Here is a 16,017-nt window from a genome sequence, read left to right as displayed (position 1 = left end):
ATATATCTTGAAGGTATATACTAGATTTCATCAACGTGTCTTTGGTGAAAACCCTCCAAAGCTTCCCACTGCCTTCAAGATACTATCTAAAACTTCTTCTCCTGGTCTAGGAAGCCTCTGCTCACTTCCCACCACTGGCTTTTCTCAAACCCTGGAAATTACTAAGCTCCTTCCTGCCTCCAGGTTCTTCTCACATGCTGCTTCCTCTGCCTGAAAGTTTCTCCCTCTCTCTGCCTAGTTCTCTCCTACACTAAGGCCTCGGTCTATGGGTCCCTTCCTCAGTCTAGATGAAGACCTCCTCCTTGTATACATTCCTATTTTAAAATATATTGAGGCTGAGCACATGGCTCATGCTTGTAATCCCAGCACTTTGGGAGGCCGAGCTGGGCTGAACACCTGAGGTCAGGAGATCGAGAACATCCTGGCCGACATGGTGAAATCCTGTCTCTACTAAAAATACAAAAATTAGCCGGGCGTGGTGGCGCGCACCTGTAATCCCAGCTACTCAGGAGGCTGAGGCAGGAGAATCGCTTGAACCCAGGAGGCGGAGGTTGCAGTGAGCCGAGATCATGCCACTGCACTCCAGCCTGGGTAACAATGGGAGACTCCATCTCAAAAAAAAAAAAAAAAAAAAAAACAGAGAGAAACCTGAACTGATACTAATTTTTGCAGGTAAATTTCTAACACAGGGAAAGAACACTGAAGGAATCCCATCAAGTTATTTCTGTTTTTATTATGTGGCAGCAATTTTTCTATGCACTGGCATATCCAATGCACTGAACAAAACACAGTGTTGGCCCCATGGAGTTTATAATCTAGCAGGGAAAACACCAAGCCTGTGTGCTCCATGGCTTGCCCAGGCAATTTGTGCACTGCACTCGCCTTCACAGGGACTCTTATACACAATAAAAATCTGCTATTAAATAAGTTGAGCAGTTTAGTATTGAAATGAATGTACATTGCCTAACTTTTACTAACATAAAAAAAAAGTAGGCTCATCAACAATTAACTTACAAAACACTATGTAACAAAATACCTAGTGGAAAGCAAGCTAATGCTATGCTTATTTCCATAATATTTAGCAATACCACAGGCCAGGCATATCCAAGACCCTAGGGATATGCACCAAACAATCCAGCCATGAACAAAACAGTCCCTATCTCCAGGAAGCCAGTGCAACTGGACAAAAGGAATGGCAGGAGGTGATACAGCCACTGGGAAGTTTCTAGAAAGTGAAACTTTAATGAACATGTGAAGAACAGATTATAAGGAAACCAGTTCTAAAATGAGTTAAAATAGACCAAGTTAATGCAGAGAGTAGTGGTGAAGACCATGAGAAGAGGTCAGATAAAAGATACATCTCAGAAGTAGAACTTGGTGTTGATGTACAACTCTCTTGTATTAGATCGATGTTTCTGCTTGCTACAAGTATAGTCTGGAAAAGCCATGGAGCTCGCTATTGCATAGGATTAAATTAGTTTCAACTTGGCCCACTACTTTAAACTTTAACTTAAGTGAGGAAATCTAGTTTCAGATCAGTGGCTCTCATCCCTGCTATCCATTAGAATAGGATATGAAGCTTCTGAAACATATGGATTATTAAACCCCATGGGCCTGACGGAGGTAGGTCTTCTTTTATTTTTTATTTTTCAATTAACTACAGGTAGTGCCAACACTCAGCTAGGGTTGAGAATTTTGTCTTGAATTCTTAGAGATGAAATATGTAAAATTAGATGATCTGAAAATATTCACATAAATTAGACAAGAAATATGAAAAATGGGACAATCTGAAAATATTTGTATAATTTGACTTGTCTAATTTCAGTAAGTTTATAAACGCAAAATTAAATTCCTGCAGACAGAAAGGTTAAAATCTGCAGCAAAGCCAAAAATCACTTTAGGTATAAGACCCAAAGACCAATAACATTTTAATAAAAAAAATAAGTTTCTTTAGTTCTTTAGTTAGGTGACTTAAAATGTAATTAATCCCCATTACTATACATAGCCTACAGAGAATGTAATAACTTGCTAATACATTTAAATGCATCTTAGAAACATTAAAATCTCTAAGAGACAAAAGTTTAACTGTTAATTCTGCATTATTTGACACAGACATTTAGACTGTATAAATAAGACACTAAGCTATATAGATGGTTTAAAGACCAAACAATTTATTATAGGGATACAAGAGTAAATTATGAAACTAGTATAATGATGGGTAAGTTTGTCATTAACAAACAATACATTTAGATAAACAACAATTTAGATAAAATCTAAATAATTTCAGATGTCTGAATTCCCGTGAAAACGAAATAAAGCAAAATCAATTGTAGAACAAGTAATCAGATATTCTCCTTTGACATAAATGAGGTTATTATAAATATATGAGGTTGTCATTATGACTAGAATGTCTTTCACAGTCCTCTTTAAGAGACAGGCATGAACACTGCTCACTGCAGCCTTGACTTCCTGGGCCCAAGCAATCTTCCTGCCTCAGCCGTCCGTGTAGCTGGGACCACAGGTGCAGGTCACCACGTCCAGCTAATTTTTTGACTGCATGTAGAGACAGGGATTCACAATGTTGCCCAGGCTTGTCTTGAACCCCTGGGCTCAAATGATCCTCCTGCCTTGACCTCCCAAAGTGCTGGGATGACAGGCGTGAGCCACTGAGCCTGCTGGCCACAGTCCTCTTTAGTAAGTCTTCACAAGGGCTGCTACATAAAATGATCTAAATCTTTGCTGACGTTTTAAGGGTTCTTGTCACTGAAAACTAACCTTTACCCTTTATTTCTGAGAAAATCTTTAGACTGCAATGATACAGACGAACCGCTTGAGGGCAGCAACAGGGCATGTGCTCTAAAAAAAAACCCTTTGGCTTTCCCCAATTCAAAGTACCCTGTATAAAAACTTTTAAGCCAAAAATCAATTACAGATGTAGTCAAAGATTATCCATTTCCAAAAAATGATAACAATCTCATCATATTTTAAAACTTATCAATGTCGTTTTATTTATAAGTTGTGTTCCTACTGAAGAATTAGGGCTCCGCAGTCACGGACTTCTTTGCTGAACGCCCACACACTCTTGCACTCCATTTCCGGTCCCCAATCCCCCCGCAATCATTTACAGGACTCTTTCCACAAGCCCACGAGTCCCTAGACTCATAGATCCCCATTTAGGAAATTGGTGTAAGGTATCACCAGATTCTGAGCCAGAATAGACACTCAAAAAAAAAAAAAAAAAAAAAAAAAAGGACTACGTAACAGAAAAAGATCAAAATTTCAAAAACAGTATCACGTTTTGCTAATGAAAAAAGAATTTAATTCCAATGACAAACAAAACCAGCCAAACATGTACAAAAACAACAGTCCTTAAAAAGTCAATTTTAAAAAAAAATGGTAAAACACCTGTCCACACTACCCTTCCTCTAAGAAACATAAATGGGGCAAGACTCAAGCAAAACTAATGGTTGAAATCTACTCTTCTCTCCATACTGACCTCCCGCACGGGATAATAACTTTAAGATTTACTGTATTACTGGCGCTAAACTTCTCCATTTAGGTAATTTATTTATTCCTCATTCCAATCCTGTGTGTAGATACTATCACCACCTCCACTTTGCAGATGAGAGAATTAAAGCAGAGAGGAACATAAAGCACTGCCACAAAGAGACAAACCAGGATGCACAGGCCGCTAAGACTGCAAAGCTGGGGAAAGCAGACTGGGCGGCCCTCCTCATCACCCGATTCCGCACTCAACCTACCACGGATCAAAAATATTTGCGGTGGAAAAAAATAAATAAATAAAACATACCAATAAAAACTACAAAAATTTTAAAAATACAGTATAACAACTATTTACAGATCACTTACATTGCATTCGGTATTACAAGTAATCTAGAAGCAATTTAAAAGATTACGGGAGGCAGTGCATAGTTTATATGCAAATACCACGCCATTATATAAGGGACTTGAAGGAACTTGAACATCGCGGTATGGGGAGGCGGGGCTGGAACCAAAGCCCCGGGGATACCAAGGTACGACTGTACTTAGAAACCCTAGTGACAAAGATTCTATAGCGACCCCGACCCCGACCCAGGACCATCATCCTGCAGATGCCACTCTGTGCCCAAGGCAGAGCCCCGCGAAGAATCCAGCCCCGAATCCCTGCACCCCAAGTCCCAACGCGGCGTTAAGGATACCAACAGCCAGGATCTTCCCTTCCAGTGCCTCGGGGCTGACCTGACGCCCAGAGCACTCCAGCAGCTTCCAGAGCCCCTGGACCCCCATGAGGCGGCTGAGTCCTCAGAGGGGACCCAACAACTTCTACTCTAATTCTTCTACGACGGGCTGTACCGCCGCCTAGGACCCTGGGAGGAATCCCTCCCTGCTCCTACACAGGAAAGATGGCAAATAATACAGAAGCCACGATTTTCCAGGGCGGGGGAAAGCACTAACGGGAGCGCATTACAGGGGAGAGACTCCGGCTGCAACACGTCCCAGCTGCTGTCACCGCCTCCCGGAAGAAAGACAGGTCCAGAGAATGGCCTTTGGTGGGGAGGGGTAGGGCGTCGTTTCGCCAGCGCTTAGGCCCAAACGTCTGCGCCTCTAATGTAAGACCGGGGTGACAGGGCCACGCAGGCGACGGAAACAGCCAGAAGATGTCTCTGCAACACCGTTCGCCTTTGCTGGTGGGTCCGCAAACCCACGAAGAATGGACCCGCTCGGTTTCCGTCTAATACGACGCGCAGGGCGGAAGTCCCGCCTCCGTACCTGACGTATATTTTCTGCGCTTGCAGCACTCCGGAAGTGAGAGGTTTAGCTCCAGTGTTGATTTCTTGGTGAGTTGCTACCGCCACGCTGGCATTCTGAAATCGTTAAGCATTAAAACAGTGTGCAAAAGCACCTTCTTGGTTGGGTAACGGGTTTTTGTTTTTTGTTTTTTTGGTCTCACGCTGTCGCCCATACTGGAGTGCAGCGTCGCATTCTTAGCTCACTGCAGCTTGGAACTCCTGCTGCCCTAGCTCAAGCGATTGTCCCATCTCAGCCTCTCAAGTAGCTGGGACCGCAGGCGCGCACCACTACGCTGGGCGAATTATTTTTGTAGAAACGAGATTTCCCTGTGTTGCCCAGGCTGTGAGGTGACGATTTTCTACGCGCTTTTTTAGTATCGGTTTCTCACCTTTGCGCCGCCAGTTGTGAAGACACTTAACACTAAATGTTGTTTTACACGTGAAGAGACAACCGAAAGGTGGATGCCTTCTTGGTTTTGTACTATTTACTTGTATGCTAGCACGTAGTAACCAAAGAGTAATAAAATTTAAAGCCTGTGAAAATGTTGGGGTCCCAACATTACTGAACAAAAGGAAAAAGTCAAGCTGGGAACTGCTTAGGGCAAAACCTGCCTCCCATTCTAGTCAGACATTCCTCTGCTAACTGAGATAGATGCATATTCTGATTACCTCCTTTGTCTCTCATCTACCTGTGACCTGGAAGCCCTTCGTGCTTCCGAGTTGTCCCCACCTTTCTGGAAGGAACCAGTGTACTTACATATATTGATTGATGTCTCCTGCCTCCCTAAAATGTATAAAACCAAGCTGTGCCCCAACCACCTTGGGCACATGTCATCTGGACTTCCTGAGGCGGTGTCACAGGTGTACTTCCTTAACATTGGCAAAATAAACTTTCTAAATTAATTGAGACCTGTCTCAAATTTTGGGGGTTCACAAGCCTTAATCCTTGACATATAGTTTAGTTTTCTTCGGCATCTAAAATTTATAATGCCACGGCTTGTAGATCAGAAATGACTAGAAATCAATTAACAGAGTAACCCCAGGAAAGGCCACAGCTCTGGAACCCTCAGGCCAAGATTCAAATCCCCCCATCATGCCTCCCTATGGTCTTACTAAAGTCACAATTTTCCAGAATTTGTGTCCCCATCAGCAATCAGGGCATAAAACCAACCTTGCAGACTTCAGGTAAGGATTCAAGGTGTTACATGCAATGCACTTAGCACTAGTAACTACTCAATAAATGACAGTGTTAGCATCCATATTTGTTCAAATTTGAACTAAATTTAAACTCAGTGAAAAGGCTGATTTAAGAGAGCGGGCAATTTTTTTAAAGACTTCTTTATAACAGAAGTATATGGGAAATTGATTATTTATTTATTTATTTATTTTAATTTTTTTGACAGGGTCTCACTCTGTCGCCCAGGATGGAGTGCAGTAGTGCGATCTCAGCTTACTGCAACTTCCACCTCTCCGGCTCAAGTGATGCTCCTGCCTCAGCCTCCCAAGTAGCTGAGATTACAGGCCCCCACCACCACGCCCTGATTTTTTTTTTTTTTTTTTGAGACAGGGTCTTGCTTTGTTGCCCAAACTGGTCTCAAACTCCTGGTCTCAAACAATCCTCCTGCCTCAGTCTCCCAAAGTGCTGGAGTTACAGACATGAGCCACCGTGCTCTGTGGAGAAATCCATTTTTAACAAAACTATTTCTATGCCCAACAAGATGGTTCCCAGTGGCCATGTTTGGTTGACCTAGTCACAACTAATTTTCTACAGGAATAATCCTGACAAAGTGTTTTTTGCGTTTCCTCCATATGTAAAGTAATCCCCAGAAACCGTTCCCAGTTGTTATTTTACTGAGAGTAATATAATTGCCTATTCAGTATTTGTCTCTTCCCCATGGTAGACCGTAAACTTAGTGAAACGAAGAACGATTTTGTTGACTGTTACATCCCCCACTCCTGGCACTTAGCAGTTCTGTAAATATTGCCTAAATGACCTCTTAAGCCTCTAGTCTAAAGCTCTCCAGTACACCTTGCAGTCTGTTGGAAGAATCTGCTTGGAGGTTAGGCTGATAATTCATTCAGATCTCATCTGAGACATACGTTGCATTGTGTTATGGTCTGAATTGTGTCCTCCAAAATTCATTTGTTGAAGCCTGAGTACCTCAGAATGTGACTGTCTGAACACATGGCATTTAAAAATGATTAAATTGAAATGAGGCCATTAGGATAGGCCCTAAATCCAATCTGACTGGTGTTGTTGTAGGAAGAGGAAATTGGTCCACATGGAGAGACTCCAGGGATGACAGGCACAGAGGAAAGGCCATGTGAGGACACAGTGAGAAGGCGGCCCTCTCCAGGTGAAGGAGACAGGCCTCAGAAGAAACCAAACCTGCCTGGTCCTGGACTTCTAGTTTCCAGAACCGTGAGAAAATAAATTTCTGTTGTTGAAGCCACCCTGTCTGTGGTGTTTTGTTATGGTAGCCCTGAGAAACTAACACTATGAGCCTAGGCAAGTTTCTTCACCAATGAAAGCCTCAGTTTCTGCCAGCAAAACGGGAATGCCGCCAACATCTTTTTGTTGTTGTTGTTGTTGTTGAGCTATTTAAGAATTGACCTGATAATGGTGTCTAATTTAGTTGAGTGAATCGCTGGTACAGGAGGGGTGGGAGTGTTATGGGTAAAGTTGAGATGCAGAATGTGATGGATCCTAGAGGAGCTGCCTGAGCCCCTCCAGTCTGGGAGAAGACAAGTTGGGAAGTATTGTAGCTGCTGCACCAACTTGGCCTAATGATACCACACAATTCTTTAACAATAATGGTAGGAGGGAAAGGAACTGCGCAGAATTTGATCTAAATAAACTTTTATTTTTTTTCTGCCCATGAGCTGGGTAAAAACAAATAGCCAACATAGGTATTTGAGTATTGTAAGTACTTTTAAAACCAAAGCAAAGGCTGGGCACGGTGGCTCATGCTTGTAATCCCAGCACTTTGTGAGGCCGAGGCAGGCGGATTACTTGAGGCCGGGAGCTCCAGACCAGCCTGGTCAACATGGTGAAACCCGGTCTCTACTAAAAATACAAAAATTAACCAGGCATGGTGGTGCATGCCTGTAATCCCAACTATTCAGGTGGCTAAGGCAGGAGAACCACTTGAACCCGGGAGGCAGAGGCTGCAGAGAGCACCACTGCACTCCAGCCTTGGCGACAAAGCGAGACTCCATCTTCTTTTGAAGAAACAGCAACTAAGGGGTACATATTAGATTTTAAAGGAATTAGCTCCTTAAGATGCTGTCTAAAGGGCTCTCTCTAAAGACTCTGAATAGTAAAATTCACATCTTTTGGAATGATAATAGCAAACTCTTAAATAGCACTTCCTATCTACAAAGCACTGTTCTAAACACTACATGTATTAGCTTATTCTTCAAAATCATTTATAAAGTAGATACTATTACCCCCACTTTACTAATGAGGAAGTAGGCACAGAAAAATAATTAACCTTAACTTGCCTATATCACTACAGGTGATACCGCTTGTTAAGTGCAGAGCCAGTATTTGAATATTCATTGTATCTATGGGGATTCCTCAGAGCTGACCAACAAATCAAATATGATGGGAATTTTACTAATCTTCTAAGACAAGTATGCAGTAACTCTTGCTTACAGCTTCTGCGGGAAAAATAATCTCACTAAACTCAAACCTCATTGTGCTCCTAATAACTGGAAAGCCAAACTTAGAACACATCAAGACTTTTATAAAAACTGATTATGGTCAATAGTTTGAATAACTCATCCTCTTTTTCTAGGTGTCACCCTATCCTTTAATTTCTTATTTTATTTTGCATTTTTCTCCTTTCCTCTTGGTTCTTCCTACCTACCTCTTCTCTGAAATATTCAGTTGAACTGTATGAAATTGCTGATATTCAACCATTTTTGATCTACAAACATGACAACTTCATTTGGTTCAAACAGAATCAAATTGTCTATTTCCTATTAAATTAGAAATCTAAAATTATAGTCATAATGCATATTGTTTCATTAATAATAAAAGACACAAGATGGTTTCTTATGATGTACCAGTTGAGCAGAATTGACAAATTATCATGTACTTCAAAGACATAATGGTACTTTCTACCTAAAACAAAGGTTTAAAATCATTCATACAATTAAAAGTAGAAAACAAAACTTTATTTGATGAAAACTTTTTAAAAGTTCCAGTATGAAGTAACAAAATCAACAACCTACAAATCTCTTTCAGTTCTTTGCATTTCAAGCAAAATATTCTCTTCAGAAAAATGACCATTTCATAATATATATCCCCTTCTGTAGGCTAGGCATGTATGAGTGAACAAATGGATATAAAATTCAAGAAAAAATGAAAATATTTTAAAAATAAAAATCTGAACCTTTTCCTTGAGGTGTATTGCGATATGGTTACCAACATATTCAGCACCTTGTCATCACCAAGTTACTGATTTGAGTCCTGGAACAAGACCCTAAAATTAAAGAACAAGAGATCCTAGTCATTTGTGAGTCACAGATTGGCAGCAGAAGAAAAACTGACAGCAGCTAGAGGAGCTCAAATACATGAAATTCACACTTCTGAAATATTTAATACTCACTTCAAACAGCTAATTGTCTATACGGTTTTTAAAAAAGGAAACAGCTCAGAGTCTAGAATATGGGTAGTTGTCCTCTGAGTGACTTGGGCATTTCTTACGCATCTTCAGTACTGTTATCAACATACGACTCCATATTGAGAGAGCAATCAAATATCAGGAGATCTCATGTCACAGATAACCCTGGGCATAGAAACTTAAGGTGCCAATTGTTCTTTTACTTTATCCCTAAGGCAAACGTCATCTAGACTTACAAAAGTCTTTCAAGACCTAAGGTTCTTGTCAATATTTGATTATTACAAACCATTCAAGAAAGTCAAAAAATCGGAATCAATGCACTAAGTCATCCATTTGCACCAAAAGAAAGGATCAGTTTCTTGAGTCTTTTCTCTTTTGCCTCTTAGTCAGAATCCTAAGAACATAACCAGGAAACAAATGAGGCAAGCAAGATCCTGCTATAAATCAAAGAACTACTAGACTCATGAAATAATTTTAAATGCGTGTTAACCATGAGTGAAAACTAGAAATTGATGGCCCCAATTTCTTTAAGGGCAGATGGTACTTTACATCTTGGTCTTGAGAATAAAACTATCTGTAACAAATATCTAGAGATTCGAGTCATTAAAAAAGTCACTTCATGCTTAAGTATTTCAAATCTTGATGCTATTAAGTGAATTTGTGTTTGACTTATTTAGACAACAATTGTAATTTTATTGAATTTTGTGAAATTTTCTGTCCAGATTATTTATATACTCTTAACTTGAAAGGACAATAATCTGTGCTTATCTGCTTATATATCTGAAATCACCCATCATAATCATGTACAAGCTTAGTATCTGGAGAACTACAAGGTTATTTTTTATACCACAAGATCTGCTCCTATTTAATGTAGGCTTACTAAAATCTTCTACTGTCTTTATACAGTCCTCTATATAGCAGTTTCATATATAATGCCAGCTGTTCAGTACCAAGCACAGTCAGTCATTCCCATCGTAATCACTGTAACCCTGGTAACCACTGTTCCTTCTCTCATGGATACTAGACATCTTTTTCCATGCCGACTCCTGATGGAAACTAGCACTGAAAGACCGGCCCAGACGCCCATGCTGCTTCTTGGAAATATTGTCTTCACTCTCAGATTTGGAAATTCCCTGGGCATGTGTTGGAGGTTGTGATTCTTGTCTAATAGTTCCAAATGGAAAGTTCCAAAGGCCAAATCTTTGCCAGTTAAGTCTCTGGAATGCTATGATGCAATGCAAATTTCCCCCAACCTGAGAAGAAAAAAAAGTTGGGTGAAGAAAATAAAGGGAAATTACTTGTACTAATTTGTCCCTATGAACTCCCTTGTTTCTTTTTTACTTCACCTGCCTCAAAATGGTACTTTCCTTCCAGGCATCATCAGAGCACCTTATCCTGCACCTTTTCTGACAGCTGCCTTTACAAAATATAACAATGCCCACTGGAGCCAAAACACCTTCCTCCTCGTACCTCTCTACTACTTACTCTCAACACATACTAGAGAACTTCCCCATCTGCCTAATTCAAACACCAAGATCATTCCTCTTCCTCTCTCTCCTATTCTTCATATAGTTTTATGAGTAAGATTGTATCAATGGGATATCATTTCCCGAGAGCCTCCCTCAAAGCCTTGTTTGTACACATGACTCTGCCACAAGGCCACAGTTAATCTGGCCCAAGCTGGGCTAAGACTATGGAACTGAACCCAAGACAGCTCAGTCTCAGTCTAGACTGTTCATCTAAAAAAGATACATAAGTTGAAAGATGATGATCATAAGAAGAAAGTAATCAGACAAAAGGAGAGCTAAGAACAATGTATAGCCCCCAAAAGAGTGAAGCAGACTACCAATTACTTGGCCCTTGCTATCATTCCAATACCTGCTACCATCTACCATTCCTTTATGACTCCAGGTCATACCCCTTGCCCTAGGGTTTTAAAGAGAGCCCTGTGTCCTTAAAATAATTTTCACTCCTCTATAAAATGTAAGTTTCTGTTATTTACAACCTAAAGAGTGCTAAGTAAAACACTGCATTTTGGTCAGCTGGGAAATGCCTTCAAACACAATGGTGTTCTTCTTACCTTCTTTGTTTTTCTATACTGCAGTCCCCTCTCTAAGTGCCGGATATCCAGGTATTCTGGATTTTGAGTGTTTAGATCAGTAACAATATCTGCCCATCTATAGTTAAGAAGAAAGGATAAAGCACAATTTTCTTTAGGTCCAAAGTATCATTGCAATGGAATTTTTCATGAGCAAGTTGCTGCAATATTATCACAGCAATAACTGGCAGTAATTCTCTTATCTCAACATTGTTTCATCTACTAAACTGTAATAACTTCTAGTTTTATGACAATTCTGTTTATCCAACCATTGCCAAGGTTCTCAGTATACAATTGGTTACTCTTCCTACAGAATAAATAAATACCAACATATTAGATGACATCCTGCAGGCTAAAGCAGCAACATGCTATATTTCCTTTTCAATTACAGTCAAGTCCACTTTTAAAATAATGTAAAGTTAATATGTCTCTATTAGCAGACAACACAATTGTGCAGAAAATCCAAGGGAATTACAAAACAACTACTAGAACTAATAGGATTTGGTAAAGATGTTAAGATTCAAGGTCTACATAGGTAAATCAATTGTAATTTTGTATTCAACCAGCAAATAATGAGGAAATGAAATTTTTTAAAAATCAATTTACAATAGCATCAAAAAGTATAACGCACTGAGGAAAAACTTTTTATTGCAATATCTTTTATTTTACTTCAATTGTTTTGGTAGTACAGCTGGGTTTTGGTTACACGAATAAGTTTTTTGGTAGTGATTTCTGAGATTTTAGTGCACCCGTCACCCAGGCAGTGTACACTGTATCCAATATGTAGTCTTTTATCCCTCACCCCACTCCCAGACTTCCCTCAGGAGTCCCCAAAGTCCATTATATCATTCTTATGCCTTTGCATCCTCAGAGCTTAGCTCCCACTTAAAGTGAGAACATATGATATTTGGTTTTCCATTCCTGAGTTACTTCACTTAGAATTAATTGCCTCCAGCTCCATCCAAGTTGTTGCAAAAGACATCATTTCATTCCTTTTTATGGCTGAGTAGTAGTCCGTGGTATATTCATATCACATTTTCTTTATCCACTCATTGGTTGATGGGCACTTAGGTTGATTCTCCATCTTTGCAATTGAGAATTGTGTCACTATAAACATGTGTGTGCCTGTGTCTTTTTCATATGACTTATTTTCCTTTGGGCAGATACTCAGTAGTGGGATTGCTGGATCAAATGGTAGAGCTACTTTTAGTTCTTTAAAGAATCTCCATACTGTTTGCCATAGTGATTGTACTACTTTACATTCCCACCAGCAGTGTAAAAGAACACATTGAGAAAAAATGTTTAACAAAAGACATAAAACTCCATACTGAAAAATTTTTTTAAAAAGTTGAAATTAAAGTTCTAATTAAGTAAAGATATAGTCCATGTTGTTACAATGTCAATTCTCCTAAAACTAAACTATTAATTCTTCCATTATTTATGAGACAGGGTCTCACCTTGTCACTGAGGGAGGAGTACAGTGATGCAATCTCAGCTCACTGCAGCCTCGACCTCCCAGGCTCAGTTCATCCTCCCGCCTCAGCCTCCCGAGTAGCTGAGACTACAGGCACATGCCACCATGCCTGGCTAATTTTTGTAGTTTTAGTAGAGATGGGATTTCACCATATTGCCAGGGCTGGTCTCGAAATCCTGAGCTGAAGTGATCCTCCCACCTAAGTATTGGGATTACAGGTGTGAGCCACCGCACCCAGCCGAAATTATGAATTCTATAGATTCTATCCTCATCAAAATCTTAACAGGCTTTTGAGCAAAAAGACAAATCCTAAAATTTTTATGGAAAAGCCAAGGTCCTAGAAGAGCCAAAACAATCTTTAAGAAAAAGAAAAATTCAGAAAATTCGTGTTAGCTAATTTCAGGATTTAGTATAAACAATTCAGAGTTTGACGTCAGTAAAAGGACAGACAGATTAGTAGGACAGAGTCCAGAAAGAGCCCACACATACAGTTTTCAGCAGAGGCACCAAAGAAATTAAATAAGGAAAGGAAAATCTTTGTAAATAACTAGATAAACACCGGGGGAAAAATCAGAGTTGAGCTCTACCACATACCACACACAAAAGGTAATTAAGGCTAGGCATGGTGGCTCACATCTGTAATCCCAGCCCTTTGGGAGGCCAAGGAGGCAGGATCACTTGAGCCCAGGAGTTTTAAACCAGCCTAGGCAACACAGCAAGACTCCATCTCTACAAAAAAAATTTTTAAATTAGTAGGGCATGGGGGCACACATCTGTGGTCTCAGCTACTCAGGAGTCTGAGGTGGGAGGATCACTTGAACCCAGGAGGTTAAGGCTTTAGTGAGCCATGATCACACCACTGTACTCTGGCCTGGGTGATAGAGACCCTGTCTCAAAATAATAATAGAAATGGATCAGAAATCTAAACATAAAATCTATAAAGCTTCTAGAAAAAAACAGGAAAGCATCTTTGAGGTCGTGGTAGGCAAAAATTTCTTATTAGGCACAAAACACATAAAAGAACAAAATTGATAAAATAAATTTAATTAAAATTAATTAGAATTAGAACTTCTGTTCATCAGAAGGTTTACAACCACTTTGGAGAATTTTCTCACAGTTTCTTAAGTATACATCTATACTATGAATCAGCAATTCTAGTCCTAGGTATCTTCCAGGAGAACAAAACATATGTCCTCTAAAAGACTTGTACGACAAAAGTGACTTATCCATACAAAGGAAATGATTTGGCCATATAAAGGAATGAAGTTCTAATCCATGCTAAAACATGGATGACACTGAAAACACTGTATTAAGTGAAAGAAGCCCGGTACAAAATGCTACATATTGTATGTCACCATTTATACGAAATGTCAAGAACAGGCAAATCCCAGCCGGGTGCAGTGGCTCACGCCTGTAATCTCAACACTTTGGGAGGCTGAGGCGAGGGGATCACTTGAGGTCAGTAGTTTGAGACCAGCCTGGCCAACATGGCAAAACCCTGTCTCTACAAAAAATACAAAAATTAGCTGGGCATGATAGCGGGCGCCTGTAATCCCAGCTACTCAGGAGGCTAAGGTAGGAGAATCTCTTGAACCTGGGAGGTGAAGGTTTGGTGAGCTGACATCACACCGCTGCACTCCAACCTAAGCAAGAGAAAGAGACTCTGTCTCAAAAAAAACCAACCAAACAAAAAAGAATAGTCAAATCCCTAGAGACAGAAAGTAGATCAGTGGTTGCCAAGGCTCAGGGAATGCGGAGTGACTGCCAAGGGGCATGGGATTTCTTTCTGGAGTGACGAAGATTTTCTGCAATTAGATAGTGGTGACTGGTGCAGAACCCTGTAACTATAATAAAATCTGTGGAATTGTACATGTTTTCCCATTTCTTGAGGCAGTATCTCATTCTGTCACCCAGACGAGACTGCAGTGCAGTGGTATGATCACAGCTTACTGCAGCCTCAATCTCCTAGGCTCAAGCAATCTTCTTGCCTTTTTTTTTTTTTTTTGCTTGTGACATGGTCTCAGTATGTTGCTCAGGTTGGTCTCGAACTCCTGGGCTCAAGCGATCCTCCCACCTCAGTCTCCCAAAGTGCTGGGATTACAGGCATGAGCCACTGTGCATGGTGGGTGCGGTGAACTTTATGGTATGTGAATTATATTTCACTAAAATTTTTATATAATTTGTTTCAAGGCTTGTACATGAATGTTCCTAACAGCTTCGTTCACAAGAGATGAAACCTCAAAGCAATTCAAATGCCCATCAACAGGAAAATGGAAAACAAATTGCAGCATGCTTATGCAACAGAACACTACTCAGCAATAAAAAAAAATAAACTCCTGATACACGTGACACAATGGAGGAATCTCAAATATGTTACTTAAGATATTGACGCAAAAATAATATTGTATGATTCTGTTTACATGGAATTCAAGACGAGACAAAGCAAATCTGTGGTGACAGAAATCAGAAGAGGGGCTTTCTATGGAAATTGATACGAGTAGAGAGTGAGGGTATTTTCCACGGCAATGAAAGTGTACCATATCCTATTTGGGTGGTGATTATACAGGTGCATTCATTTATCAAACTAATTATATACAACTAAGATCTGTGCATTTCATTGTCTCTAAATGTTACCCCAATTAAAGAAAATAAAGGGAAGTCAACATACTTTTTACAGTGAATGGCAGGATGTTTTCTACTTGATTCTCCAATTAAGATCCAATATTCAACTTCCTGTGGTGAGAGAGGTCCCCTGCTAAACATAAAATACATTCGCAGTAAGTTTAATAGTTACTCCCTTGAGTATATTGCTTCAACTATATATTAATAAAAGGCATACTAGAGTGTACTCAAACACGGCATTCATTCATCAAGAACAGACATTAGAGCTTAGGTGAGGGTAAATTTCCATAGGCCATTAAAGAGAACTCACAAATTAAATTTCAGCCTTAATCCTCTATTCAAAATCTAGGGCTATAAAATGTTTTAATAGACCACCTCTAAAATTCTAGGAGAAAAAAAAAT

The 16,017-nt window shown here is 39.9% G+C and overlaps 2 protein-coding genes across 3 annotated transcripts in view; both read right to left on the bottom strand.

The window, feature by feature from the left end:
- Positions 1–4,740, bottom strand: part of ERCC5 (ERCC excision repair 5, endonuclease) — a 30,467-nt gene extending 25,727 nt beyond the window's left edge. The window contains exon 1 of the mRNA XM_025364015.1: positions 4,200–4,740. Within this exon, the coding sequence (XP_025219800.1) occupies positions 4,200–4,287 (88 nt within the window). The 5' untranslated portion in view covers positions 4,288–4,740. The remainder of the gene's footprint in view (positions 1–4,199) is intronic.
- Positions 4,741–8,948: 4,208 nt separating this feature from the next.
- Positions 8,949–16,017, bottom strand: part of BIVM (basic, immunoglobulin-like variable motif containing) — a 41,050-nt gene continuing 33,981 nt past the window's right edge. For both annotated transcript variants that reach the window (XM_025364016.1, XM_025364018.1), the window contains exons 9-11: positions 15,662–15,748; positions 11,502–11,598; positions 8,949–10,674 (exon numbers count right to left, since the gene is read on the bottom strand). In XM_025364016.1, coding sequence (XP_025219801.1) covers positions 10,381–10,674; positions 11,502–11,598; positions 15,662–15,748 — 478 coding nt within the window. In that variant the 3' untranslated portion in view covers positions 8,949–10,380. The remainder of the gene's footprint in view (positions 10,675–11,501; positions 11,599–15,661; positions 15,749–16,017) is intronic.

The sequence above is a fragment of the Theropithecus gelada genome, chromosome 17 (assembly GCF_003255815.1).
Source record: "Theropithecus gelada isolate Dixy chromosome 17, Tgel_1.0, whole genome shotgun sequence".
NCBI lineage: Eukaryota > Metazoa > Chordata > Mammalia > Primates > Cercopithecidae > Theropithecus > Theropithecus gelada.
Note: the sequence above shows the minus strand (reverse complement) of the source record. Positions and strands in the feature narration are given on the sequence as shown.